Source organism: Triturus cristatus, chromosome 7 (assembly GCF_964204655.1).
Source record: "Triturus cristatus chromosome 7, aTriCri1.1, whole genome shotgun sequence".
NCBI lineage: Eukaryota > Metazoa > Chordata > Amphibia > Caudata > Salamandridae > Triturus > Triturus cristatus.
The window spans coordinates 980,160,681-980,184,952 of record NC_140590.1 but is presented as its reverse complement, the minus strand read 5'-3'; the positions used below and the strand labels follow the sequence as shown (position 1 = coordinate 980,184,952).

Sequence of the window (24,272 nt, the reverse complement as noted above, 5' to 3'; positions counted from 1 at the left end):
CCCAATGTCACAAGAAAATGTAATACTCCTAAAGCAGGAGGTAATTTCCCTCCTACAAAAACAGGCGATAGAACCCGTCCCTGCCAACCTACAGAACATGGGAGTCTACTCCCTATATTTTCTCATACCAAAACGGGACGAGACTCTGCGGCCCATCCTAGATCTCCAGCCCCTAAACAAGTATATACACTCCGACCATTTTCATATGATAATGCTTCAGCAGGTACTTCCGCTCCTCTCCCAAAATGACTTTTTGACCACGTTAGACCTAAAAGATGCGTATTTCCACATTCCGGTGCACAAAGCTCACCGCAAGTACCTCAGATTTGTAGTGGACGGACAACACTTCCAATTCAAGGTGCTCCCGTAAGGGTATTCACCAAGTGCCTAGCAGTGGTAGCAGCACATCTTCCCATACTTAGACGACTGGCTGATAAAAGCCGGGTCATACAATCAGTGTGTTCAACACACATCTACCACAATTCAATTACTCCACCAGCTGGGCTTCACAGTAAACCACCAGAAGTCCCATCTCCAACCATCCCACACAAAACAATACCTCGGTGCCACCATAGACACCTCAAGTGCACTAGCCTACGCCAATCCTGCCAGGAATGCAAGCATGCAAGCTCTACGCGCAAAATTCGCACTGCAACACTCCCTTCCAGGTCGAGTGTTTATGCAACTAATAGGGATGATGGCCTCTTGCTTTTTCATAGTGCCTCACGCAAGACTCCAGATGCGTCCTCTCCAAGAGTGCTTAGCGCGCCAATGGAACCAGGCCCAGGGTCAATTAACAGATCTGGTGTTGGTAGACAGTCGCACCCATCGCTCTCTGCAGTGGTGGAACACCACACACCTTTCCAAAGGTCGACCGTTCCTGGACCCGGTTCCTCAAATAGTACTGACAACGGACGCATCGCTCTCCGGCTGGGGAGCTCATCTACTACATCTCACCACACAGGGCAAGTGGACACCTCAACAAAAGTTACTAGATATCAACCATCTGGAGTTACTAGCAATCTTTTTAGCCCTAATCTTTTCAAACTCAAATTTCAGGCAAAGCAGTCCTGATCCGAGCAGACATGACAGCCATGTATTATATTCAAAAACAAGGCGGCACACACTCCACAGCTCTCTCACCTAGCACAGAGCATATGGAGATGGGCAATACCCCAGAAAATCTTTCTCCTAGCCCAGCATGTCACAGGAGTCCAAAACACAGTGGCAGATCTGCTCAGCAGGCAGACACAACAGATCCATGAGTGGGAACTTAACCCGCAAGCTCTTCACCCGTACTTTCAAATGTGGGGGCATCCACAGATAGACCTCTTCGCCACCCCCAAATGCCCAAGCTTCGCCGCCACATACCCACAACCATTGTCCAAAGGAAATGCGATCTGGATGAACTAGTCGGGCAGATTTGCGTACGGTTTACCGCCTCTCCCACTCATTCCACTAGTGGTGCGCAAACTACAACACCACTCCCTCACACTAATCCTAGTAGCTCCAATGTGGGCCAGACAACCGTGGTATACCACACTGCTGGAACTATCTGTAGAGCCACACCAAAAACTACACCTCTCTCCACACCCCTTAACCCAGAACCATGGAGAGATCCAACACCCGGACCCAGCGAAGCTCAACCTTGCGATCTGGCTCCTGAAATCCTAGAATTCGGGTACCTGAATCTTCCCCCTGACTGCATGAACATCATCAGAGAAGCTAGAAGACCTACCACTAGAGCGTGCTACGCCGCCAAGTAGAAACGTTTTGTTGTTTGCCATAACACCATCAATCCACTGGGCGTGTCCATTCAACACATTATAGGCTACCTACTCCACCTACAAAGGTGCAATCTAGCCTATACGTCCATTCGACTACACCTCGCAGCTATTGCAGCTTACCTACAAAATAGGCAACATCTCTCACTCTTTAGAGTACCTGCCATTAAAGCCTTCATGGAAGGCCTTAAAAGAATAATACCCCCCAGAGTGCCACCCTCACCTGTGTGTTACTTAAATATCGTTCTCACAAGGCTAACGGGGCCTCCCTTCAAACCTCTGCATAAATGCGTACTACAATTCCTAACATGGAAAACCGCTTTTCTTGTAGCCATCACTTCTCTTAGAAGGGTCAGTGAGATACAAGCACTTACCATTCGAGAACCCTTTCTCCAAATGCACCATAATAAGGTTGTTCTCCGCACCAACCCAAAATTCCTCCCTAAAGTCATTTCTCCCTTTCACCTAAACCAAACAGTAGAACTACCAGTATTTTTCTCGCAACCACAGACCGTTGCAGAAAGGGCTCTTCACGCACTGGATGTCAAACGAGCCTTACTCTACTACATTCAGAGAACACAACCTTTCCGTAAGACCAAACAACTGTTTTTCTTTCTCTCCACCACACAAAGGTAACCCCATCTCAAAATCGGGGATAGCTAGGTGGATTGTAAAATGCTTTCAAATCTGCTACCATAAAGCAAAGCGAACGCTATCCATTCCCCCGAAAGCCCATTCTACACGAAAAATAGGGGCTTCCATGGCATTCTTAGGGAACATCCCATTCGATATCTGCAAAGCAGCTACATGGTCAACACCGCACACTTTCACCAAGCACTATTGTGTAGATGTGCAAACTAAGCAGCAAGCTAGTGTGGGCCAGGCTGTTCTCAAAACATTATTTCAAACCACTGCAACAGATACGGGTGGTTGCCGCTAACTGTGGGTACTGCTATATAATCTATGCACAAGTGTGTGATCTGCAGCTCATATGCCTCGAACGGAATATGCTACTTACCAGTATGCATCTGTTCTAGGTATGTAGAGCTGCAGATCTACACACGCCCAACCGCCTCCCCGGCTACCTTTATCTGTTCCAGTTTATCTTATTTAGAGAGCACACACGTGGGCATCTTCACTGTTACTACTACGCTCCATCTTTCCCTGCTGGCGAAAAACAATCTGAGGATGGAGCCGAAGCCCATGCGCAATATGATCCAAAGGAGGAGTCACCGACCTCGTGACTTTCCAAGAGGAAAACAAACTGCAAACATCCGGGCCCAACACCAGGTGATCTATGCACAAGTGTGTAGATCTGCATCTCTACATGCCAAGAACAGATGCATACTGGTAAGTAGCATATTCCTTACTGGTAAGTACGGTTGTGAATATTTTTCATGGTCAGTGCTGAGCACCAAGATCCAGCACTGGGAGCTCACCTAATAGCAGGTGAGTATTTTCGTTTTCGTTACTTGGCTGATTTTTGGTGAATATTTTAAGTCCACACTTGGAAGAAATTTCAGGAAAAAACAGTCCATGTTACCCTATGGAGAAAATTGAGTTTCGGCTTTCAGGTAAGTACTCGACTGGCAAAGTTAAGGTTCTGGGCACAGACTCGGGGGTCTCCCAGGGTCAGGTAGGTACAGTTGTTACACCCTCAGGGGCAGCTGGGTGCAGAGTGAGTTAGGCCCAATGTTATCCTATGGGAGGCGGGGGGGGTCTTGGTTGGTGGCTGCTGACTAGCAGGCCACGCGGCTGTGGGAGCTGGGCTCCTGGTCACTTGCTCAGGGCAAATGGGGAAGTAGATGGGTGCAAAGGCTACACTGCCAGGGCCACTCGGGCGGCTGGATGCAGGGTGCTTTTGAGCCTTCGGGCGCCCAATTGATTTCAATGGGAAAGCTCCGGTTTAGAAAGACTGCAAGCTCGGGGACGAAGATTCTTCAGGTGCCACCACCACCACTTCGAGAGGTTATTTGGGCTGTAGGAGGATAGGTAGGTACCCAGGAGTTGGGCACAGGGGACCGCGGGGCGCCGGGTGTAGGGGTGCCTTTTGTTGTCTGGTAATCTTACCATCTGTTGATCGCGGTTGGGGGCGGGGGGTTGGGGGGGGGGGTACCTGGTTCTGAGGCTGCAGGCATCAGGAGCGTCGAGGGAAGTCCTTGGGTGCCGGACTCGGGGGTCACAGTCGCCGTGGGGCCGCCCTCGTGGTCTTTGTTCACTCCGGCACAGGCCAGGCTTGGCAGGTGCAGTGTGTGTAGGGTAAGCGGTTCCGGGCTGATGCCAGGGATTAGAAGCTGATTTTGCTACTTAGAGCCAAAAGGTAGCCATGTCCTCCGGGGTTTGTGAGGTTGCTGGCCACAAGAGATGCCAGGTTGGAGAAGGTTCGAGCGTCGACAGGCCAGTAGGGCTGGAGCAAAAGCAGTTAGTGTCTTCCTCTTAGCAGCTGCATGGCAGGTCGTCTTTCTTCTTGCACTTCTTTGTATTTCGGAATCTGGGGAAGGAAGGTTCAGGGTGGCCCTAAATACTAGATTTAGGGGCATTACAGGTAGGTGAAGGGCAGGGACCAATGGGTCCCTGTCCTGGGGTGGGTACACCCCCTATCCTGCCTCTCTCCTGTAGGAAGGGGGGGCAGTCCTGATTGGGTTGTTGCAGGCCCAGGAGAGCAGGGGCTCTCCTACCCAGGGGTCCAGCAACATGTCTGCTGTGTGGCAGCCTAGGCAGCCTCCCAGAACAGATGTGGGTTGTAGGTTAGGTTTCAGGGGGCATCTCTAAGATGCCCTCTCGGGTGCTTGGTACATTAAACCCGCATTGATGCCAGTGTGGGATTTAAAGTGCTTAGTTTGATACCAAACTTCTCAGTCTTCAGTGTTGTGTGTGTGGGGGGGGGGGCTGTGTGTGGGGGGGGGGGCTGTGTGTGTGTGTGGGGGGGGGGTGGAGGGGCTGTGTGTGTGGGGGGGGCTGTGTGTGTGGGGGGGGCTGTGTGTGTGGGGGGGGCTGTGTGTGGGGGGGGCTGTGTGTGTGGGGGGGGCTGTGTGTGTGGGGGGGGCTGTGTGTGTGGGGGGGGCTGTGTGTGTGGGGGGGGCTCTGTGTGTGGGGGGGGGCTCTGTGTGTGGGGGGGGGCTCTGTGTGTGGGGGGGGGCTCTGTGTGTGGGGGGGGGCTGTGTGTGGGGGGGGCTGTGTGTGGGGGTGGTGTGGGTGTGGGGGTGGTGTGGGGGGGCGCTGTGTGTGGGTGTGGGGGCGCTTTGTGTGGGGGGGCTGGGGGTGTGGGGGGTGTGTGGGGGGGGCTGGGGTGTGGGAGGCTGGGGGGGTGGGGGGGCTGCTGTGTGTGTGTGGGGGGGGTGGGGGGGCTGTGTGTGTGGGGGCTGTGTGTGTGGGGGGAGGGGGCTGTGTGTGGCCTCTAAGGGTGGCACAATGAGTGCTGCAGCCCTTAGAGGCCTTCCCAGGTCACAAGGCCCTGGGTACCTAGGGTACCATTTACCAGGGTCTGACATGTGGCCAGGGTTTGCCAATTTGGATTGTAGGTTTTTAGGGAAGGAACATAGTCCCTGGGCACTTGATTGGCAGGAGTCCAGGGCACACTCAGTCAAAGCACATTGAGCAATTCAGCAAAAAGTGGGGGCATGCCATGCAAGAAAGATGGCACTTTCTCACAACTAGCATAAAATGCATTTCATCCGACATGAATCGAAAAATTATGCTATATGGTGCTATGCACATTGTCATTGTTTAAGGTTGTATTTATAAGATAGTTTTATGCATTACTTGCACTTTGCACCACACACATTGCAAGCTACAAAGGTTTGAAAATGTAGCTAATACGTTTTTATCTCTCATTTGCTTCTCTACGGTTTGGGAGTAAGTGAACATAAAGTGCTTTTAATGTGTTGCGAATTGAAATCTGATGTTCTATGGTGCTAAGCACACTGTCACTTTATTAAGGATATTCTTGTATATGGATGCAACTGATTAGAGGTTTTGTATTTTAATTGTGGATCTAAATATGTATAACGTAGCACTGTTTTATTATATGCTATAGATTATGTGGACCTCCGTGGGAGTTCCATACCATAATAAAGTTAAATCGAATTGATTCTTAAAGGAGTAAGCTGCCTTGTTTTAGTGTGAGCACGCAACCTACTTTGCGATAGCTTCTAAAACTGCTGTTTACTTCTGAAAATGTTTAGCCTGGTATTTGTGCCTAATCAATGCATGTTAATTTATGAAACATGTCAACAGTGAAGGGCTTCAGTTACATGGATATACATATATGCAACGTTCTCAGCTTTGTATCATTAATGTTTGATGTGTATAATTTGCAGTTGAAAATAATTGTTATAGAAAAAGATACCATGACTAAAGAAGTATCCTCTAGAAGTTATTGAAGATTAGTGGTCTGCTCAGCAATGCACTTGTTTATCGTCTTTGTATGAAAAAGTAAACTCATCATAAAAACTTTGAATAAAGGTTGATAGAATATCAACTAAGACACTTCACATAGCTCTTTGTACTCTGAAGGAAAGGTTAGGAATGATCGGGAAGACTACACTGGGGCTAGTGTGAAGGGAAATCATTGGTAGGGGCCTGGAGGCCAAGAGGCTGACTTAGTTGATCGAACTACTGAAAAGTCAAATCCATCATGCTGAAGTGTCACTCATTAGTTGTCGAGTGACCGAAGGTCTTGTGCCCCAGATAAGATAAATACAATTCTGTTGGCTAGCAGGGTTGGAAATAATGTTTGCTAAAAGATTGATAGCAATGATGCGGAAGAGTTATTTTCCCCTATCACAGCGTTACAAAAGAGCTGTGAAAGTGGATGCAGGCAGAGGTGAGCACTGGTATTTTTGGGGTGGCGCCGTGGGCAAGACTCTTGTATTAAGGAGTGGGATTTGTTCCAATTGAAAATGGCTGAGTGATGACACTAGATCACTTTAAACTGGCAAGGCACTGAAGTACAGGGTCTGATATAATAGAAGCATGTGAATATGTGGCTGCCCCTTATCCTGGTGTGTATAAAGTATAGTTCTGATAGTTTTTAATAGGGTGCGTATACTGGATTGATTTCCAGAGTCTGATTAAAGTATCGGCCCCTACACCTGTACTAAAAAAAGTTTATTGCAGATTTAATTTATAAATAGTTTTAACATCCGTGTTCATGCAGAGTATGAGATGTGCAGAATAAGTGCAACCTTCAATTGATTTGCTGCTATAAATGTTCTCCTGAATTTGAATGTTCTATGTTGGAAAAAACAATCCGATTAACAAAATGGAAAGCTGCGAGCTTTACATTTTGAGAAATGTACTAGATATGTAATAGACCTCATACAATATTGCTGCACTGCAGTCGTGCTTACTTTTGAGGAAGCCTATGTGTTGACATTGCATCACCGCAAGTAATTGCCAATGTGCAATGCTTTATATGCCACTACCTTTATTGCATTGGTTTGACATGGAAATAATCGAATACAAATATTTTATTTTTAAACCGAGACTTGGCACTACTTGCCTTAATAACTTATGCTCAAGTGTTGTATTTCAGCAATGTGTTAAAGAGAATGTTACCATGCACACGACAGTCCTATTATCCTGGTTGTTGTGATTAACTGAAATTGAATTCATTTTCCATCTCTTTAGGGGTATAATTGGTGCCATGACCGGAATGTAGTAACGATTTTTAGTGCACCCAACTATTGTTATCGCTGCGGCAACCAAGCTGCAATTATGGAACTTGATGACACCTTAAAATACTCCTTGTAAGTAATGTTTTGATATAAATGTGGAGATTGAAGGGGAACTTTATTTTAGGGATTTTTTTTAAGAAAACTAATTTTGCTAAACAGTTGAGACACTACACAGCATCATAAAGCATTGTAGAAGAATACTCCCGAGCGGGTAATCTTGCTCCCCACAAATTATTTAAAAGTTTGATGTAATTTAACATATCATGAGTGATGTAGTATGTGAGGGCGTTAGCTGTGCATGATGAGGGATGTAAGATTTTGGTTCACTAAAATATAAATTTGTCAGTCAAAAAGGCTTTATTTCGATATAAATATATCTTAGAAAGCAAAAATACAATAATGTACAATAAGATGATAAAAGGGAATCAGTGCATGGAGAGATAAACAAACATTTCATACTACTACTGGTGCCAATAAATTGGCTAAAAACAGATAAGTATTTTGAATAAAAAACAAATTAAACATACAAAAGCCTAGATGACCTGATGCGCCAAGCCCATCCTAGGAACTTTGCTAAACCACAAGCAAAGAGGGGCCTTGGGTCATTTTTTAATATTCGTAGAGCTTCTGTGCAATATCTGGTTCCTAGTTCTCTGCAAAGTGGTTTTAACCATCTGCTCCGGGGGGCTGCATAGGCCGGGCATTCAAACAAAAAATGGGGAACGGACTCAGTCCTCTTGTCACAAAATGGGCAAAGGGAAGTTGTTTGAGATGGTACCTTCCACCTCGATGTTAGTTCTCCAACAGGGAGTAGACCTATTCTGAATTGGAAATATAGGGCCCTGTCTTTACGATTGGAGATGACATCCAGGTAAGGTTCGCAGAAATGAATTTCTTTGACCAAAAGAAAGTCCAAAGTGGACCTGCACAGATTGGTATTACTGCTTCTGATGCCAGCCACCCAGCTCCAATAAATCTTTTTCAGCTCAGACTTAGGAGGTGCGGTTCTATTAATCCAGGCCTCGCCAAGACCAAGGCAGAAGAGGAGACGCTTGACCTCCCTTAGCCAATGGATCTTGGACCAGCCTGGTGACCCCAACACCTCGGTTAGACCATCCGCGTAACTGGATAATTCTGGTGTTCTCCAAATTCTCGCCCATAGAAGGAGAGGGCGGAGCCTAGCCTGATCACTAATTGGCCGAGTGCCCAGATCCAAAAGCAGTGGGAGGGTTGGAGTGCTATAAGGGAGCCCCATAAGATCTTTATGGAATTTATTTTCAGAACGGGACAAATGTTCCACCTTGTAGACCCCCCAAAGTTCAGCCCCATAGAGAGCGGCGCTAACCCCCCTTGCCCTATATATATCTAGGACAGGAGCAATAGGTTTCAGGGATGAAGCACGATGTTCCTTAAGCAAAGCACCCACCACCCTCTTGTGGGTCAACAACATCTTTTGATGGTGACACTTCCAGCTCATGGAGTCGCAGAGACGAATACCGAGGTAGTCGAACTCTGACACTCTCTCGAGGGTAGCTGAGGCCAAAGACGGTGGTTTGGCCAACCTTTTCGGGGGGTTAAGGACCAAATACTTGGTCTTAGCTGTGTTAATAGCTAACCCTCTCATATCGCAAAAAGACTTGTAGTTAGTTAGTAGACTCTGCAAACCCGCCGGGGTTTTAGAAATCAGAAGGGTATCATCTGCAAATAGATGGGTGGGTATTCTTCTACTGGCCAGGGATGGTGCATCTGCGGGGTGTTGTAGCAGGTGCTCCACCACTCCGTTGACATACAATGAGAACAGAGTGGGGGCAAGGACATATCCCTGGCGTACCCCTCTATTTACAGGTATACGTGCTGTTTTTTGCCCCTGATTTCCCCACCTAATCTGGGCAAAATTGTCAGAATGGAGACTTATCAACAAGCTCAGCAAATAAGGTGGTATACCCTGTTCGCTGAGCACACTCCATAGTTGGCTACGGGGAACTAGGTCAAAGGCAGTCCGCAAATCTATAAAAGCAAGATGCAGACTGCCTTTGCCCAGTAGAACCACTTTCCAGTATAGCATCAAAAGACGAAAGGATTGCTCTATTGTCCCCGTGCCGGTTCTAAAACCAGCCTGAAAGTCTGAGAGAATACCCTTTTCCTCTACCCACTGCAATATCCTTGCCAAAACCACTTTTCCAGCCACTTTTTGTGAAGTATCTAAGAGGCTTATTGGGCGATAGTTAGCTGGGTCGTTGCGACAGCCTTTCTTAAAAATTGGAACTACCTCAGCACCCTTCCATGAAGTCGGAAGGGATGCCCCTTCAAGACTGGAATTCAATAAGGCGGAGATGAGTTTTCCCCATTCATCTGGGTTAATGCGTAGCAAATCTCCTGGGATGCCATCCGGGCCAGCAGCTTTATTAGGCACAAGGGTATTAATCGCCTCCACCACTTCCTTAGATGTGAACACAAGCTCGTCCATAGACTGGAAAGGTGCATGAGGGAGACATATTCTCAAACTTTCCCCCTGGTCCTGGGCCGTTGAATAGAGTTGGGAGTAATGATTAACCCACGCGCACTCGGGTACATTACATGTAATCATTGTGTTCACAGGTCTCTCCCTGGTTCTAAGTAGGTCCCAAAATCCCTTTGCATCCTTCCTTAAACTAGCAGCCTTCAAGTCACACCAAAACTGGTCTTCCCATTCTGTCTTTGCCTTTGTTAATACCCTCCTGTATTTGCCCCTCACGGTACAAATCAGAACTCTATTCTTAGATTTTACTGCCTTTAGAAGTTCCCGTTTGGCCATACGACATGCAGCTGAAAACCACCCAGCAGGGCCCTTCCTGCCACCTCTCATATTGACCCTCTTCCCCCCAGTGGGGGCTATAAATAATTCGCCTATAGCCTTTGTGGTTCGTTTAAAAACTGCTGGTACCTCTTGCATACTGAATGAGGGGGAGTCTAGGCAAGGTATAATATTAGCCATTACAGATTGAACCTCCAGCATCTTGGTCTCATTACCAAAGATATTTTTCCATTTCAGGCGCCTACCACAATTTGAGGGGCACACTTCATGGGTTGATTTCCACACATGCGGGGTTAAGAGAGGGGACCAACCCTTCCACAGAGGGGACAGAGACCGGGTTAGAGGGTTGTGGTCACTATCAATAGAAGGCCGAACCTCCATGTCCACCAGGAAAGACCACAAACGAAAGTTCAGCATAATGTAGTCAATCCTAGAGGAATGCCCTATTCTGTTAAACGTATGTGCCCCCATTTGGTCTGATTTGGATCTACCATTAGTTGCTCTGAAACCATGCTCCAGACAAAGTGCATTGAGGTCAATTGCATTTTGGGTCCATCTTCTAATAGGAGTAATTGACAGCGGCGAGATGCCTCTCCTTGCATCATCGTCGCTAATGCCCAGCACATCGTCCACGGCAAGAGGTTCGAATGTGCAGTTAAAATCCCCAGCTAGTAAGACAAGGGAGTCTGGACCACAGCGCTTGAGTTCCTCATCTATGCCGGATGGGGCAAGAATAGATAGACCACCTCTAGTGCTTCTAACATAAATGTTGAATATTTCAAGCACTCCTCCTCCAGACGGGCCTCTCACTGATAGTCTCAAAAGGTCCGGGGAATTAGTGGCTATACATTTAATAGAATACCGCAGGGAAATGCTTACCCATATTAGCAGACCTCCGGAGGGGCGCCCTTTGCCTCCGTTCGGTCGAACTGCTGGTGCAAAATAAGTAGTGTATCCCAGCTTACGTTGTGGATCCAGGCACCAGGTTTCCTGGAACAAACAAATCGCAAAAGATTCGATAAATATGTTCCAGTCTGGGATGCTTATATTCCGAGCTAGGCCGGCAATGTTCCAGCTTACTACCTTCAGAGGAATGCTGGGCGTCTCTCCCTGCCCTAAAGCCAATGCTCCTATAATGGGAGTATAATCCATGGCAATATCCTTATCGCCGACAGGTGATACCACAGCAAAAGGAGTTTGAGAGCCTTCAACAGGCGTCTCCCAGCTAGGCTGGGGCAGCACCTGTAAATGTCCCCTAGGCGTAAGAAAAGGGAGGAGGGTAGTGATGGAAGAGCTCACCTGCGGCTCTCCAAGGGGTAAACTAGCGATTGATAACTCCCCAGATGGTTCAATGTATAGCTCACGTATGGAGGGAATTACCTGTCAGTAACCTTGCCGAAATCGACCTTGCGACTGGCCAGGGCTATTAAATAGGCTGAATTGAGAAGTACAGCCACGGATTTGTCTACTGTCCCGACCTTCCCACATGTGGGATCCGGTCTGCCTTGGCAGAGTTGAGGGATTAAAATAACTGAGGTCACAAGTGCCAATTGAACCCATGCTTCCTACTAAGCTGTGTTCCTTCATGGGACCTCTACATATGAAACTGGCAATCCTTGGGTCTTCAAAATTCACTATGATACAATCCCCACAGATAGATTTTTCCCTAGTTCCAATCCAACCAACTCTACGTACGTGTATTATCCGGCCCTCCCAAAACTCGGGCAGGGGTCTGTTCTCTTTGAGCCAGAATAAGGTCTTATTGAACAATTCAGTATAAGACTCACGCTTACCTGAACTAAGAACCGGAACCCCGGTCAAAACGGCTACATAGGGCTGGCACTCAGGAGGGAGATTTATAATAGAGTCCCTCCCACAGGGAGGGGCCTCACCTGGATGCATCACATGAGCTTTTACATTTTCCACTAAGTTAGAAGTTGGGATCTCTAGTGCACTATGGGCTAATGGGGATATAGCTGTAATAGTAGAATTTCCCTCGCCTGCGCAAACCGAGGCCGGGGGACAAGCCATCTTTTTGCCTGGGATAGTAGTAACTTTAGGGGATTTGAATTTCTCAGCATGCTTAGGGAGAGGCAGGCCGGTGTTACTGGAAGTACCAGCGACACACCGTAGGGAGCAAGTTATGATTAATCGGTTCCACAACAACTGAAGAGTTGTCGACTGTAGAAACTAAATTGTGTTGGGCAGTAGACGTCACCTTGTTGGCAAATCCCCCGCCTAAGCTGTCATCCCTAGATCTTAGCTGCACTTTTATAAAAGATTTCAATGAGAAAAAATTATCTAGAGTTGTCTGCTCCATTTTATCCATTCGCTCAGTTAGCCCTCTTAATTTTATCTAATACTGGCAAAAGTAAAGATTTCATTATTTCCTCCATTTTTTTAACCAGGGGAGAATCTGGGGGGAGGGGCGCTACACTACCAACAATCTGAGTATTGAAGGCAGTTATTGCACTCCCCTCAGGAGTGCCCTCTTCTTTATCTTCCTGGAATGATCTAGAATCCCCCCCTGTTACCCTATTGGAAACACCCCTCCTGACAGCCGCCCGCCTCTGATTTTTGCAGGTTTTAGAGAGTCTACTTTTCTGTAGGGTAGTAAGTCTTCTAGTCTTTAAGGGGACTGGGTGGATTTCCGCCTGCACCATGGTAGTCACCGGGGTAGGTGAGATTAGGAGAGTGGTGGGGTCAGCCGAGTGAGAAATAGACATGGCTGACTTGGTTACTACTAGGACAGGGGCCACATGACTTTGGGCATTAAGTGCCGTAGCCGTCAGATTCTCAAGCCCTTCTATGTTGGCTCTCAAGGCCGCCACACGAGGATGGTCCAAGGGAGAGGGGGCAAGAGTGAGCGGGAGCGAGTCCAATACACGCTCCGAGGAGGGTATCTGAGCTATCGGGCCCATCGAAGATCGTCTATCGCCAAATGGGCTACCAGATAGCCGCCGCTCAGCCATAGAAATTTCTTTGTCAATGACGTTGGCCACACGGGTAATAAACTGATCCATAGTTCCCGCCATACCCCCCACGCTCCCCCTCAGGCTTTTACCTGAGCGAGTTGACATTACTAATACAAGGACAAGCCGTGAAACAGATCAAAGCAAACCCCAGCAAAGTGTATAATGGGCAAGAGGTAAATAAGGAATATATGTGGCTAGAACAGGCAAGTATTAAGGAAGGAAGGCCCTAACACACGAACACCTAACATATGTAGGGCGGCTATTTCAGATAATGGTCAATAGACACAACCCAGTCCGAGTCCACAACAGGGGGCAGTTAACAATGTTACTCAATAACAGTACCTGGTTAGGGTCGGATGCGTCAGTACCAGTGTTTAGAGGGGGGGCCCAGCCCAGCCTCCTGCAGCCCCTGACGGCCACAGACGGCCTGCCCTCTGCCCGGCGACGCCCGCGCGCGTCCCGCGACGCGGAGGGAGGCGTTCGATTTTAGCGCCTCCGGGCACGGAAGTGCCTGCGGGTGGGGGCGGAGTCTCCAGGAAACCTGGGAGCCGTAGTACTGTGCTCCCGTCGTGTGCCAGGTAAGGAGTGTGCCTCTCGCGCTCACGTTCTCCAAGGGCTCCCGCTCCACCGAGGGAGCCGTTTGATTTTAGCGCCTCCGGGCGCGGAAGTGCCTGCGGGTGGGGGCGGAGTCTCCAGGAGACCTGGGAGCCGTAGTCCTGTGCTCCCGTCGTGTGCCAGGTAAGGAGTGTGCCTTTCGCGCTCACGTTCTCCAAGGGCTAATGTCAGGTGTTTTTGTTTTTTTAAAAGTATGTTCTTATCACAAGCTAAACCACCCTGCCCTCACCTCTCATGCCTTTAGCAGTATGCGGGGGTATCCCTTTGCAGAGCACACGGAAACCCAGCCCCCTGCAGGACACTGCCTTACCCCATGTGCAGCGAGACTGGTCGCAGGCCTTAAGTCCAACCCCTGCCAATGTAAGGAAGTGGGTTATCAGTTGGGATGGATGTGGGCGTTAAGTTAAATGCCACAATCTTCTGTCTACTGGGAAACAATTACCATGTAACACTATTCTCTCAAGGTAGCTATGCCCAGGGCCTACTGGGAGGAGGTGGTGTAGGATAGTATCCTGGTCTGCAGGTGCACAATCGACAGTGCGTGGTAAATCTGATAGAATTCTAGCTGCAGATTCCTTACCTTCTGAATTTTCCAGGCGTCTGGGTGGATCCGGAAAATTTTGCTGAACAATACCTGTTGCGCGCAACGTCTGGTGGCTCCATTCGGCTCCGCGTGACTGCATCGGTAGCATCAGTTATGAAGTTGCGGTGCTTATATAGGCGCCACCCAGGCGCACCGACATCAGTCTTTCATTCCGCACCAGTTAAGCACCGATCCGGGAAGAGCTACTGCTCTGCCGCTTTTTGGCAGGTTTTTTCTCGTCTTTTGTCGATATTTTTGGATTCGACCTTGTGTGCGAGGGATGTCTTCAAGAAAGACCGGTTTCAAACTATGCGGGACTTGTTCCCCTATGATGTCGGTCACGATCCCCACCGCATATGTGGTGTCTTGAACACAACCACGATTCTAAGTCGTGTTCAGACTGTCAGCAATGGCACTGAAGACCTTGAGGGAGCGAGCGATGAAGTTGCCTATGGCCCGGTAGTCGACACCGTCAAGCGAGACTCAGGTGGTCATGGTCCCGTTCGAAGAAGGGGGTCGTGGGACAGCTTACAGAGACTTAAGTCCTCTTTCTCCCATTCGAAGTCTTCTGGACACTCTAGAAAGAGGCAAGAAGGGCAAACAGACTTCGCCTCAACTGACGTCCGTTGTTGAGAAAGGTAAGGAGCACCAATGCTCTAGGCATGGTTCTGCGGAGGCGACTTTGCTCCTTCCACTCTTTCCGGGAGCCAGAGCTACTCCCGCTCAAATTAAAGTTTTACGATGCAAAGCGCTGCGTATTTGAGCGGAATTACCCCGTTGATGAGCCCTCTGGGTCAACTGGGGCCCCATTGGTTTCGATACTGTCTGCTCCAGCCACGGCGGGGCCTCAGGGATCCAATCCCGGTCGACGCCGGTTGTGCCAACGCGACCTCCCCCGGTGTAGATCCTGTTCCTACGACATCGCTGTGTCGTGGCGACGCAGATTCCGACGTAGACGGAACCCAGGGGTTCTCTATTGTCGCCAGAGCACTTGCTGGACATGGAAAGGAATGGGAGGAGTCTGGAGACCCTCTTGAGAACCAGGATGTCTCTGAGGAGACAATGGACTGGTATAGGGAACTTGAAGCCAGTGGTCTGTATACTTCCCCAGACAGTGGCATGCTCTCTCCGCCTACAGTGACTACGGAGGAGGGGGTGTCCTATCCCTTGGTGGTTAAGATGGCAGCTGAGGTCCTTGGACTGAAGCTGCCCTCAGTGCAGGTCAGGACTAATCTGCTGACCGAAGTGCTTTAATCTGAGGCTTCCACTTCTGAACCCCTATTGCCCTTTAATGAGGCACTTACTGATGTCCTTCTAGGAACATCGGCCAAGCAAAGGGGCTCCTGTAAACCGGACAATTGTACGACGCCATCGCCTAGCTCCGGGCGAACCAAAGTTCCTCAGCCAACACCCCACCCCAGAAAGTTTGGTGGGTGCAGGCCTCTGTTCCAAAGCGGATAGGGAATCCAAGAGACTGCACTCATTTGGGAAGAAGTTTTCTTCCTCCAGTCTGACATTGCGGTCAGTGAATACTGTGTGCTAATGGGGCAGTTTCTCCCACTATCTTTGGGAGATGGTTGCGAAGGTGCTCCCACAAGTCCCAGAGGAGGCCCGGGCTGTGCTCTCCCAAGCTGTCAAGGACGGGAGAGCTGCAGTAAAATAAACCATATGGTGTGGATAAGATGCAACCAATTCACTGGGCAGGTCGATTTCAACGGTGGTGGCCTTGAGACGCCATGCCTGGCTTTGTACAACTGGCATCTTGGGGGATGTCTTAAGCCAATTTGATGGACATGCCCTTTGATGGAACCTGCCTTTTTGGGGAAAAGGCAGACTCTGCCCTGGTCAGGTTCAAGGACTCTCGAGCTACCGCCAGATTCTTGGGCCTCTCCTCCACTTCTCGCGGCCAGTCTTCCTTTCGTGGCAACGGAAGGGGTTTCCAGCCGCGTCAGCCCTATCCTAGCCACCGTCCCACTCAGACTACCCAAGCCGTGCGTGAACGTGGATGCAGTACTGCAAGGACCACACTACTCCAGTCGGTGTGAGTTTGTCGCCCTCTCCCTGCTGGAAATCCATAACAGACAAGTGGGTCTTGCAGATCCTCTAGGAAGGCTATTCTCTTCCTTTCCTTTCTTTTCCTCCTCCTAGTTTGCCAAGTCAGGAACGGCTGGTGAAGGATCATTTTAAGTTGCTCCAAGAGGAAGTTACGGCTCTTTCGGCCAAAGGAGCTATAGAAAGGGTCACCGCTACAGAAGTAGGCAGTGGCTGTTATTCCCGCTACTTTCTGATTCTGAAGAAGGGGCTTCGGCCCATTTTGGATCTTCGGACAATCCATCTCTTCCTCCAAAAGGAGAAATTCAAAATGCACACTTTGGCTCAGGTCCTGTCTGCCTTAGACCAAGGAGATTGGATGGTGGCGTTGGACCTGCAGGATCTGTATTTTCACATTCCCATCCTGCCGGGCCCCAGGTGTAACATGCGGTTCAAAGTAGGCCGCAGTTAACTGTGCTCCGCTTCGGTCTTACCAGTGCCCCTCGGGTGTTCACCAAGATGATGGCGGTGGTTGCAGATCATCTGCGCAGGTTAGGGGTGTCAGTCTTCCCCCTACCATAACGACTGGCTGTTGAAGACGTCCTCCTCCCAGGCAGTTGTCTCCCATCTTCAGACTATGGCGAACCTCCTACATTCGCTGTGGTTCTCTATCAACGTGCCAAAGTCACACCTGACTCCTTCTCAAACACTCCCTTTCAACAGAGCTGTTCTGGACAGAGTGCACTTTCGGGCTTCGCCCCGAGCAGCTAGTCCAGGATATTCATGTTATGATCCTGCTATTTCAGCCTCTATCCTGGATTTTGGTGAGGTTGACTCTGTGGCTGTTGGGTCTCATGGCCTCCTGCATCCTGTTGATAAGATACGCCAGGTGGCGTATGCGGGCTCTGCAGTCTGACTTGAAGTTCTAATGGGCACAGCATCGGGGAAATCTCACTGACGTGGTTCAGATCTCGGAAGGAACTGCAAAGGATCTGCAGTAGTGGTTAACGAACCGCATTTGGGTCAGCAACAGACCTCTCCCTTCCCCAACCAGATTTTACAGTCGTGACAGATGCGTCACTTCTGGGATGGGGCAGCCACATGGGTGAGGTGGAGATCAGGAGTCACTGGACTCCACATAAACTTGTTGGAGCTCCAAGGGATTCGGTTGGCATTGAAAGCATTTTTCCCTCGGTCTAGGGGAAGCTGGTGCAGGTGTCACGTACAACACCACCACCATGTGGTACTGCAGCAAGCGGGGTGGGGTTGTGGACCCTTTGTCGATGGGCCCTACATCTCTTGGCATGGCTGGAAGAGCAGAGCATATACCTTGTGGTTCAATACCTGGCATGTTCTCTGAATGCCAGGTCGGACGATCTCAGCCGTCGATGCCTTCAGGATCACGAATGGCGTCTCCAGCTGGAAGTAGCACATGGTCTCTTTCAGCAGTGGGGTGAACCTTGGTTAGATTTGTTCCCCTCCAAAGAGAACGTACAATGTCAGGAGTACTGCGTGCTGGAGTTTCCAAGGCGACTCTCGCTGGGTGATGCATTTCGTCGCGAGTGGAGTGCAGGCCTATTGTATGCCTTTCCGCCCATACCACTCCTACCCAGGGTTCTGAAGAAGATCAGGAGCGACCTACCCAAGTCATTCTTGTGGCACTGGACTGGGCAAGGAGTCTGGTATCCAGAGCCACAGCTTTTGGGGAACCTGCTTTATATGCTATGCAGTGTGTAGTTACAGCTACACATGCTACGAACGGAAAATGTTACCCTGTAAGCATCTGTTCATGGCATGTAGTGATGTAGATTCACATGTGCCCACCCATCTCCCCGGAATCCTTTGGTTGTTGCAGATGTCCTTTTTTCTTTCCTACTTTGTTCTTGCATAGTCGTCCTTGTACATTTTTATTCTCCATCTCCATCCTCACCCACTGTGCAGCAAAGCATTAACCATAGAGCAGATGCCCGTGGACATTACAGTCCTAGGCGGAGTCGCTAAACCTTGTGACTCTAAAGACTTCTACTAAGAAAAACAGGTTGTGTGTCAGACCCCAACACTAAATGGCAGATGTATGCAGAGCACGTAAATTTACAGCACTACATGCCATTAACAGATAATTACAGGGCTAGTAACATGTTATTTTCTGCCACTGATCCAGGGAACTGTATGGCTGCTGTCTCCTCCAGTATATGGTGTAAACTCTTTCTTTAAAAAATGAAAATTTTACTTGGTGTAAATTGTTGACCACACCTGTAACCATTTAAACTTTTGAGAATCCCTCAATCATCATTAGTAGATCACTTAAGGGTTTCTAGCTTGGTGGTCTTGTTTTATATTTCGTTATTAGTGTGATTGTCCAAGATAAATGTTCCTCCACATTTCCCACCTAATTATCCTTTCAGGCATCACTTACCTGCAAACGTGTCTCCCAGCAGTGTCTTTCAATCGCCACCACTCTGCCTCTGGGAAAAAAAACTACACAAGTACTATAGAGGCCAAACTATATCCTCATGCTATGCTTTTTTTCCCGCCTCATCCACATGGGTCCAGAGCTAACTTTGTCTCACTGACCAAAGTCTTCAGCACTTTGACAGGAGATAGGTCAAATATCTCCTCTGAAGGTTTTAAATTTTAAGCCTGTACAAAGGTGCTGCAAGAAAACGTTTCTTTTGAATCCATATTGAATGTGGTGTATGGAATGACTGGGGGTGAGTGTTTGAAAAGTTTCAGCACTCCGTCCATCATCTTTGTGTATGGAATGAAAACACAAGGGTGCAGTTTGTGACTCTTGTCCCTCTGTACCCCTAAAGGCAATCGGGGCGTGGGGTGCCAAGCTCCTTTCTAGTTATGGCCCTCAATAAAACACCCAAAATATCTTCTTTACCTAAGCACAAGTCGCCAACTATGGATCATTAGTCTAAGGAATTTTGTCATATCAAAACCCGAGGTGCCATAAGAAGGTTGTCCTCTTCCTTTGAGGAAAATGATCCACTCGTGGGGCCTTTTAGGGTATAAATGCCACTTCCTAACACTAGACTTTCTTGTCATCAGATGAGATTTTGGGGCCCAAAAAAATGTACTTGGGGTTCCTTGGTCCATTGGTTAACTCACAGGTCAAGGCCTTCCAGCTGAATTTGCTGGATATGTACAGGATGACTTAAGCTTTTTAAGCCTCTTCCCAAAGATTTCCCTGCAGGCTTGGTGCATATTCGTGGGCTCAGGCACCTAAGGGTAAGTTGGAAGCTAAAAAGAAAAAAAAAGGTGTGTGCCCCCTGCTCCGTCATAGCCCCTTTTTCGGCACAGCAAACACCCACAGACTTCCTACACTGCTGTTGACTTTCCCTACCCCTCAGACCCTCCTTGAAGATATTTCTTCTTTTACAACAGTGCTTCGTAAAGTGTCTTAATCCTTGGAATTGACGTTGCCCTCTGTGGATGTGAAGTTAACATTGTAACAGACTTTTCCCAGTGGTACAGCCGTTGCTTCCTTTCAGTGAAGCCTTCTTGGACACAAACGTGGTTGCATGAGAGAAACTCCTTTCAGGTTTGGGAGTGCATAGGCTGATAGCCAACGGCCAGCTATGCAGGATGTCCCTCTCGTTTTATCTTTTTTTTTTTCCACTGGAAAGTCTGTTTTTCTGAACCTTCTTCTCAAAGTAGAACCCCAATGCCTTCCTACAGCACTTTACAATAGTCAAAAAAACTTGATTGTGTGGGCCACAAAGTCTGTGCTTCCAACACCGAGCAATGCTAATGCCGCCTACCTACTGGGACAATAGATGCATGAACTGTAGCAATTGCTAACATTTTATGGATCAACTTGCTAAATCACAAGAAATCTTTGTTTACAGACCTGTTTACAAATGGGTTGGATGTATCCAACCAGTTACAATCTGGCCTAGACTAGGAAGATCCATGAGCATGGCTGTTACATGGCACTGGTCACTGGCTTCTCTGGATATGTGTAAGCCACACACACGCCCTTTGATGGCTAACGTTTGTTTGGAGAATAAAGACTTTTCACTGAAGTGCTTCAAAAACAGCAAAGCTACAACTCCTATGTTAGACCTCACCTCCCCGGGGCATCATTTTCATTACTACTATAGGAAAATGTGTGCAAGTATGTTTTTCATTCATTATCTTGAGTCCAAGATGCCTAACAATACATTTCTCCCCTACAGCTCCACCCACTCCGCTAAAAATCTCCAATAAGTGCACTTATCAAAAGTGATGGTGTTGCTTACTGTGCATTCAGGGTAGTTAAATACCTTGGCTAAACAAGGATGGGGGGTAACACTTTAATGTTTAGCAAACACCCTCCGAAATTAAGCAAATGTCCTAATATGTGAAACTCTGTAATTCCCACAAATGCTATTTTTACTCCGTCTTTAGGAAGATTGCAATGTTCAAGGTTTGTAGCTCTGTGGAAAGAAAGACTGCCTAACTTCACAGGGACTGCTGGGGTAGAGCAGCTTCTAGAATCCTTATACAGGCAATCCTTACATTTAAAAAAAATGCAAAAACGATGGTAATTATTTTTTTTAAAAAAACATATATGTATCTACATGAAAACGTCCATTTCCTGAAAGATGTGGAGATCTGCACAAGACAACCTTTTGTTGATGCCATTTGTATTAGAAAAAGATGCACTTAATTTTTCCATGTGAAACAAAAAGTTGCTATATTTTTGTCAAGTTTCTTGAATTTTCTGCAATTAAATCAACCAAGCCATGGGTACCTTTAGAGTCTCCAATATGAGGGGAAGCATACAGCTTTGGTTTTGCTACCTTTTTGTTGGAAAATGTTTAAAAAGTTTGTTTGCAGTGCCCTAAACATCAAGGGCTCAGCACTGGCAGGGAAAGAGCTCTGCAGTAAAGGATCCTAGAGAACATGTCAGAATTTATAGTTGGTAAAAACACACAAAAAGCATTTTCTAGCAGGGTATTATTTTTACCTGGAATTTAGTGATAATGGAGAATGTTGATTTGTCTGCATTTTGGAGCACTTGCTACATATTCATCTTACCTTACCACTATTCCTGAATGTAGCAAATGGTATTGTTAATTTATGAACATTTACGCTCCACATTCTGGCATGAAGTGAATGTAGTCTCATCTGATTTATAAACAGAAGTGTTTAAAGGGAATATTTGGTGTGTGTACCGACATCACCAGAAACAAGGTTTGACATTTGTTAAACACAGTGCAAGCACAACCTTGGATGTTGGGGTGGCAGGAGGGACCACACCTTTGTTAGCTTTTCTTTTACTTTCTAAAAATGCATTGAAAATGGTATGTCTTAATCACTCAAACGTTGTCCTTTGTTTAGTTTGCAGTTTGATCCAGCACCCCGCAGAGGTGAACCACATGTTACTCGTCGCACCCCGGACTACTTCCTGTAGAAAGATTTTACACTTGTACAGTATTGACATGAACCATTCTTCGACCTTGCAAAAATGAGAAGAGCAACAGTAACTCCAAAGTGTCAGAACATATCTTAACATTCATAAACTGACTGTTTTCACATGGACCAAAAGATGTGCCATATTAGAATGCAAAAGCTACCTGTCAACAGCTGCGACTCCCTTAGGAAGAACCAGACTATTGCATGCTGAAGTGTGACATTGTTGGTCAGGAAAATAGTTTCTGGCACAGCACTATTTGTGGTTACTTTGCGTTCTCAAAAAGCTGCAAAAATTAAGATGTAAACATTAACACCTTGTGAATACAATTAATTTTCCATTTAGCTATACTCTGCATGACTGTAGGTAAGGATAGCGTCAATAAATCATTGGAGCCTAAAGAACATTTTAAAATACACACCCCAGGACTCCTCATTGACTTATGATTTATTTTGTTTATTTTCAGGGAATTCTATTTAATTGTGTTGGTTTCTTTTTCCACTCATTGTTCATTTTCTCTTTCCTTCCTTAAGTGTTTTTTTTTTTTGTTCTCGTCAAAGCCCAGAAAATGTTTTGATCAGAACTGTTCTTTCTGTAAGGCAGTATTACTGCAGACGTTCTGCAGTACTTTTTTCATAATAAACTTGTGAAGAAAACTATTGAATACTTTAAATCTTAATTCTACCATGCAAGTCTGCTCCATTTTGTAATGTATCTTCTTGTCCTGATTAATTTAAAATGTACGCAATACTCCTGCTGAAAGCAGTTTGGTTAAGAAAGTGTTTTAAACTTGTGCTCTGTGCAAGCTGTGTAGTCTCTACCCACTTCTGTTCTCATATGATGGTAAAAGCTGTGTGTACTCTGATTCTGAGCACATCAATAAAATATTTCAGGAGAGCATGACATCTTTAGAACAGGTCATGCCAGAGAGGAACTCCTATGTCTTTTTAGATGCACTTCATTTCTAGTATTTAAGACCGGAATGTACTGGCATTCTGGCTCTCCCTGGTTCTTAAGAGTTTGTAATGCTTCTAGTGCAGGCAGAGATGCTATTGCTTTAAGAATTTTGCAGCTTGTGTGACTCATTCACTGACACATCCTTCTTCCTTTGTGTTGGCTGCACTGGTGCCCTCTTACGTGGCTCGTCACACTACTTTATCTCATCTGGATTTTACCTAGGACACTAATATTGCTGGTAATTCACTCCAAATGTTCATCCACATTGTTTTGCAGCAGGAGTGGATTCACATGCTGTGCAGTATTCTGTCATTTAGTAGTTTGATCCGGGGATGTTTCTCTTAGTCTTACACTTTTTTTTTCCTCCCTCTGTATGTCTTTGACCACCATTTGGCAGCCACAGTAGCTTACACCAGAGGACTCGCAGGTAAGTTTCATTACCATGCCAGCAGTAGAGCGATTCCTGGAGTGGATCGGAGAAGGTTGCTCTACCCAGAGCTGTGCCAAAACCATTGTGGAGTTAGAACACCATGCTCTCAGAACTGATGACCGAGCTCTTGATGTCCATCCTGTGCATGGATTCTAACTTCCTAACAGTAAAGACAGTGTTCCTAATGGCCATCACGTGACTGCACAGTCAGCAAAGTGCAAGCACTCACCACTTAGAACCCTGCCTTCAAATTCATAAGGACAAGGTGGTTTCAAAGAGAAAATCTCAAATTCCTAACCATGATAGTGTTTAAGTTCCACATTAACAAAAGTTTTCAGCTGCCTGCCTTCTCCCAACTGCATAGGCCGAAAGATCCCTGCATGCTTTGGACATGTGTAGAACACTCCTGTACTATCCATAAGAGAAGAGGAACTTAAGAAAGGGATACCAACTTTTCGGCTCGGTTGCTAGAGCAAGTAAAGGTGCACTAGTGGCCATGGCAACCATCACACATTAATTAACACGAACAGTTCAGGTCTAGGAAAAACACTGCCAGCATTTCTGAGAACACACTCTACAAGGAAGGAGGCAATTCTAGTCTCTTTGGAAAATGTGCCCATCGGTGACATCTGCATGGTGGCTACATGGGCATCCATACACCCCTTCACAAGACACTGGACTTTCGGATAAACAAGTACATGTGGAAAAGAGTGCTACAGCACCTGTTTTTTGAACTAGAGTGCATTTTTACCCAACCTCCCCAAAGAGAAAGACACCGCCGCCACAGAATCAATGCAGAGCATAAAAATCCAGAAAAGTATCTTCTAATCATGTGAGCTGTAGATCACATGCTTTGCATACTCCTGCTGTCTAGTGTTTGGTCCGGATGTTTGCAAGTTGTTTTTGTTTGAAGAAGTCTTTCTAGGCACGGGGTAGGTGGTGACTCCTTTCGGTGATAGTGCGCATCGACTCAATTGTTTTTTTTTTTCAGCCATTGTGTTCAGACGGGTATTGCTGTGCT

At 47.1% G+C, this 24,272-nt stretch overlaps 1 protein-coding gene across 1 annotated transcript in view; it reads left to right on the top strand.

Annotated features, from left to right (window-relative positions):
- Positions 1-22,523, top strand: part of LOC146810948 (serine/threonine-protein phosphatase 2A catalytic subunit alpha isoform-like) — a 195,967-nt gene extending 173,444 nt beyond the window's left edge. The window contains exons 6-7 of the mRNA XM_085618017.1: positions 7,416-7,534; positions 21,792-22,523. Of these exons, the coding sequence (XP_085474143.1) occupies positions 7,416-7,534; positions 21,792-21,864 (192 nt within the window). The 3' untranslated portion in view covers positions 21,865-22,523. The remainder of the gene's footprint in view (positions 1-7,415; positions 7,535-21,791) is intronic.
- The last annotated feature ends 1,749 nt before the right edge of the window (positions 22,524-24,272 follow it).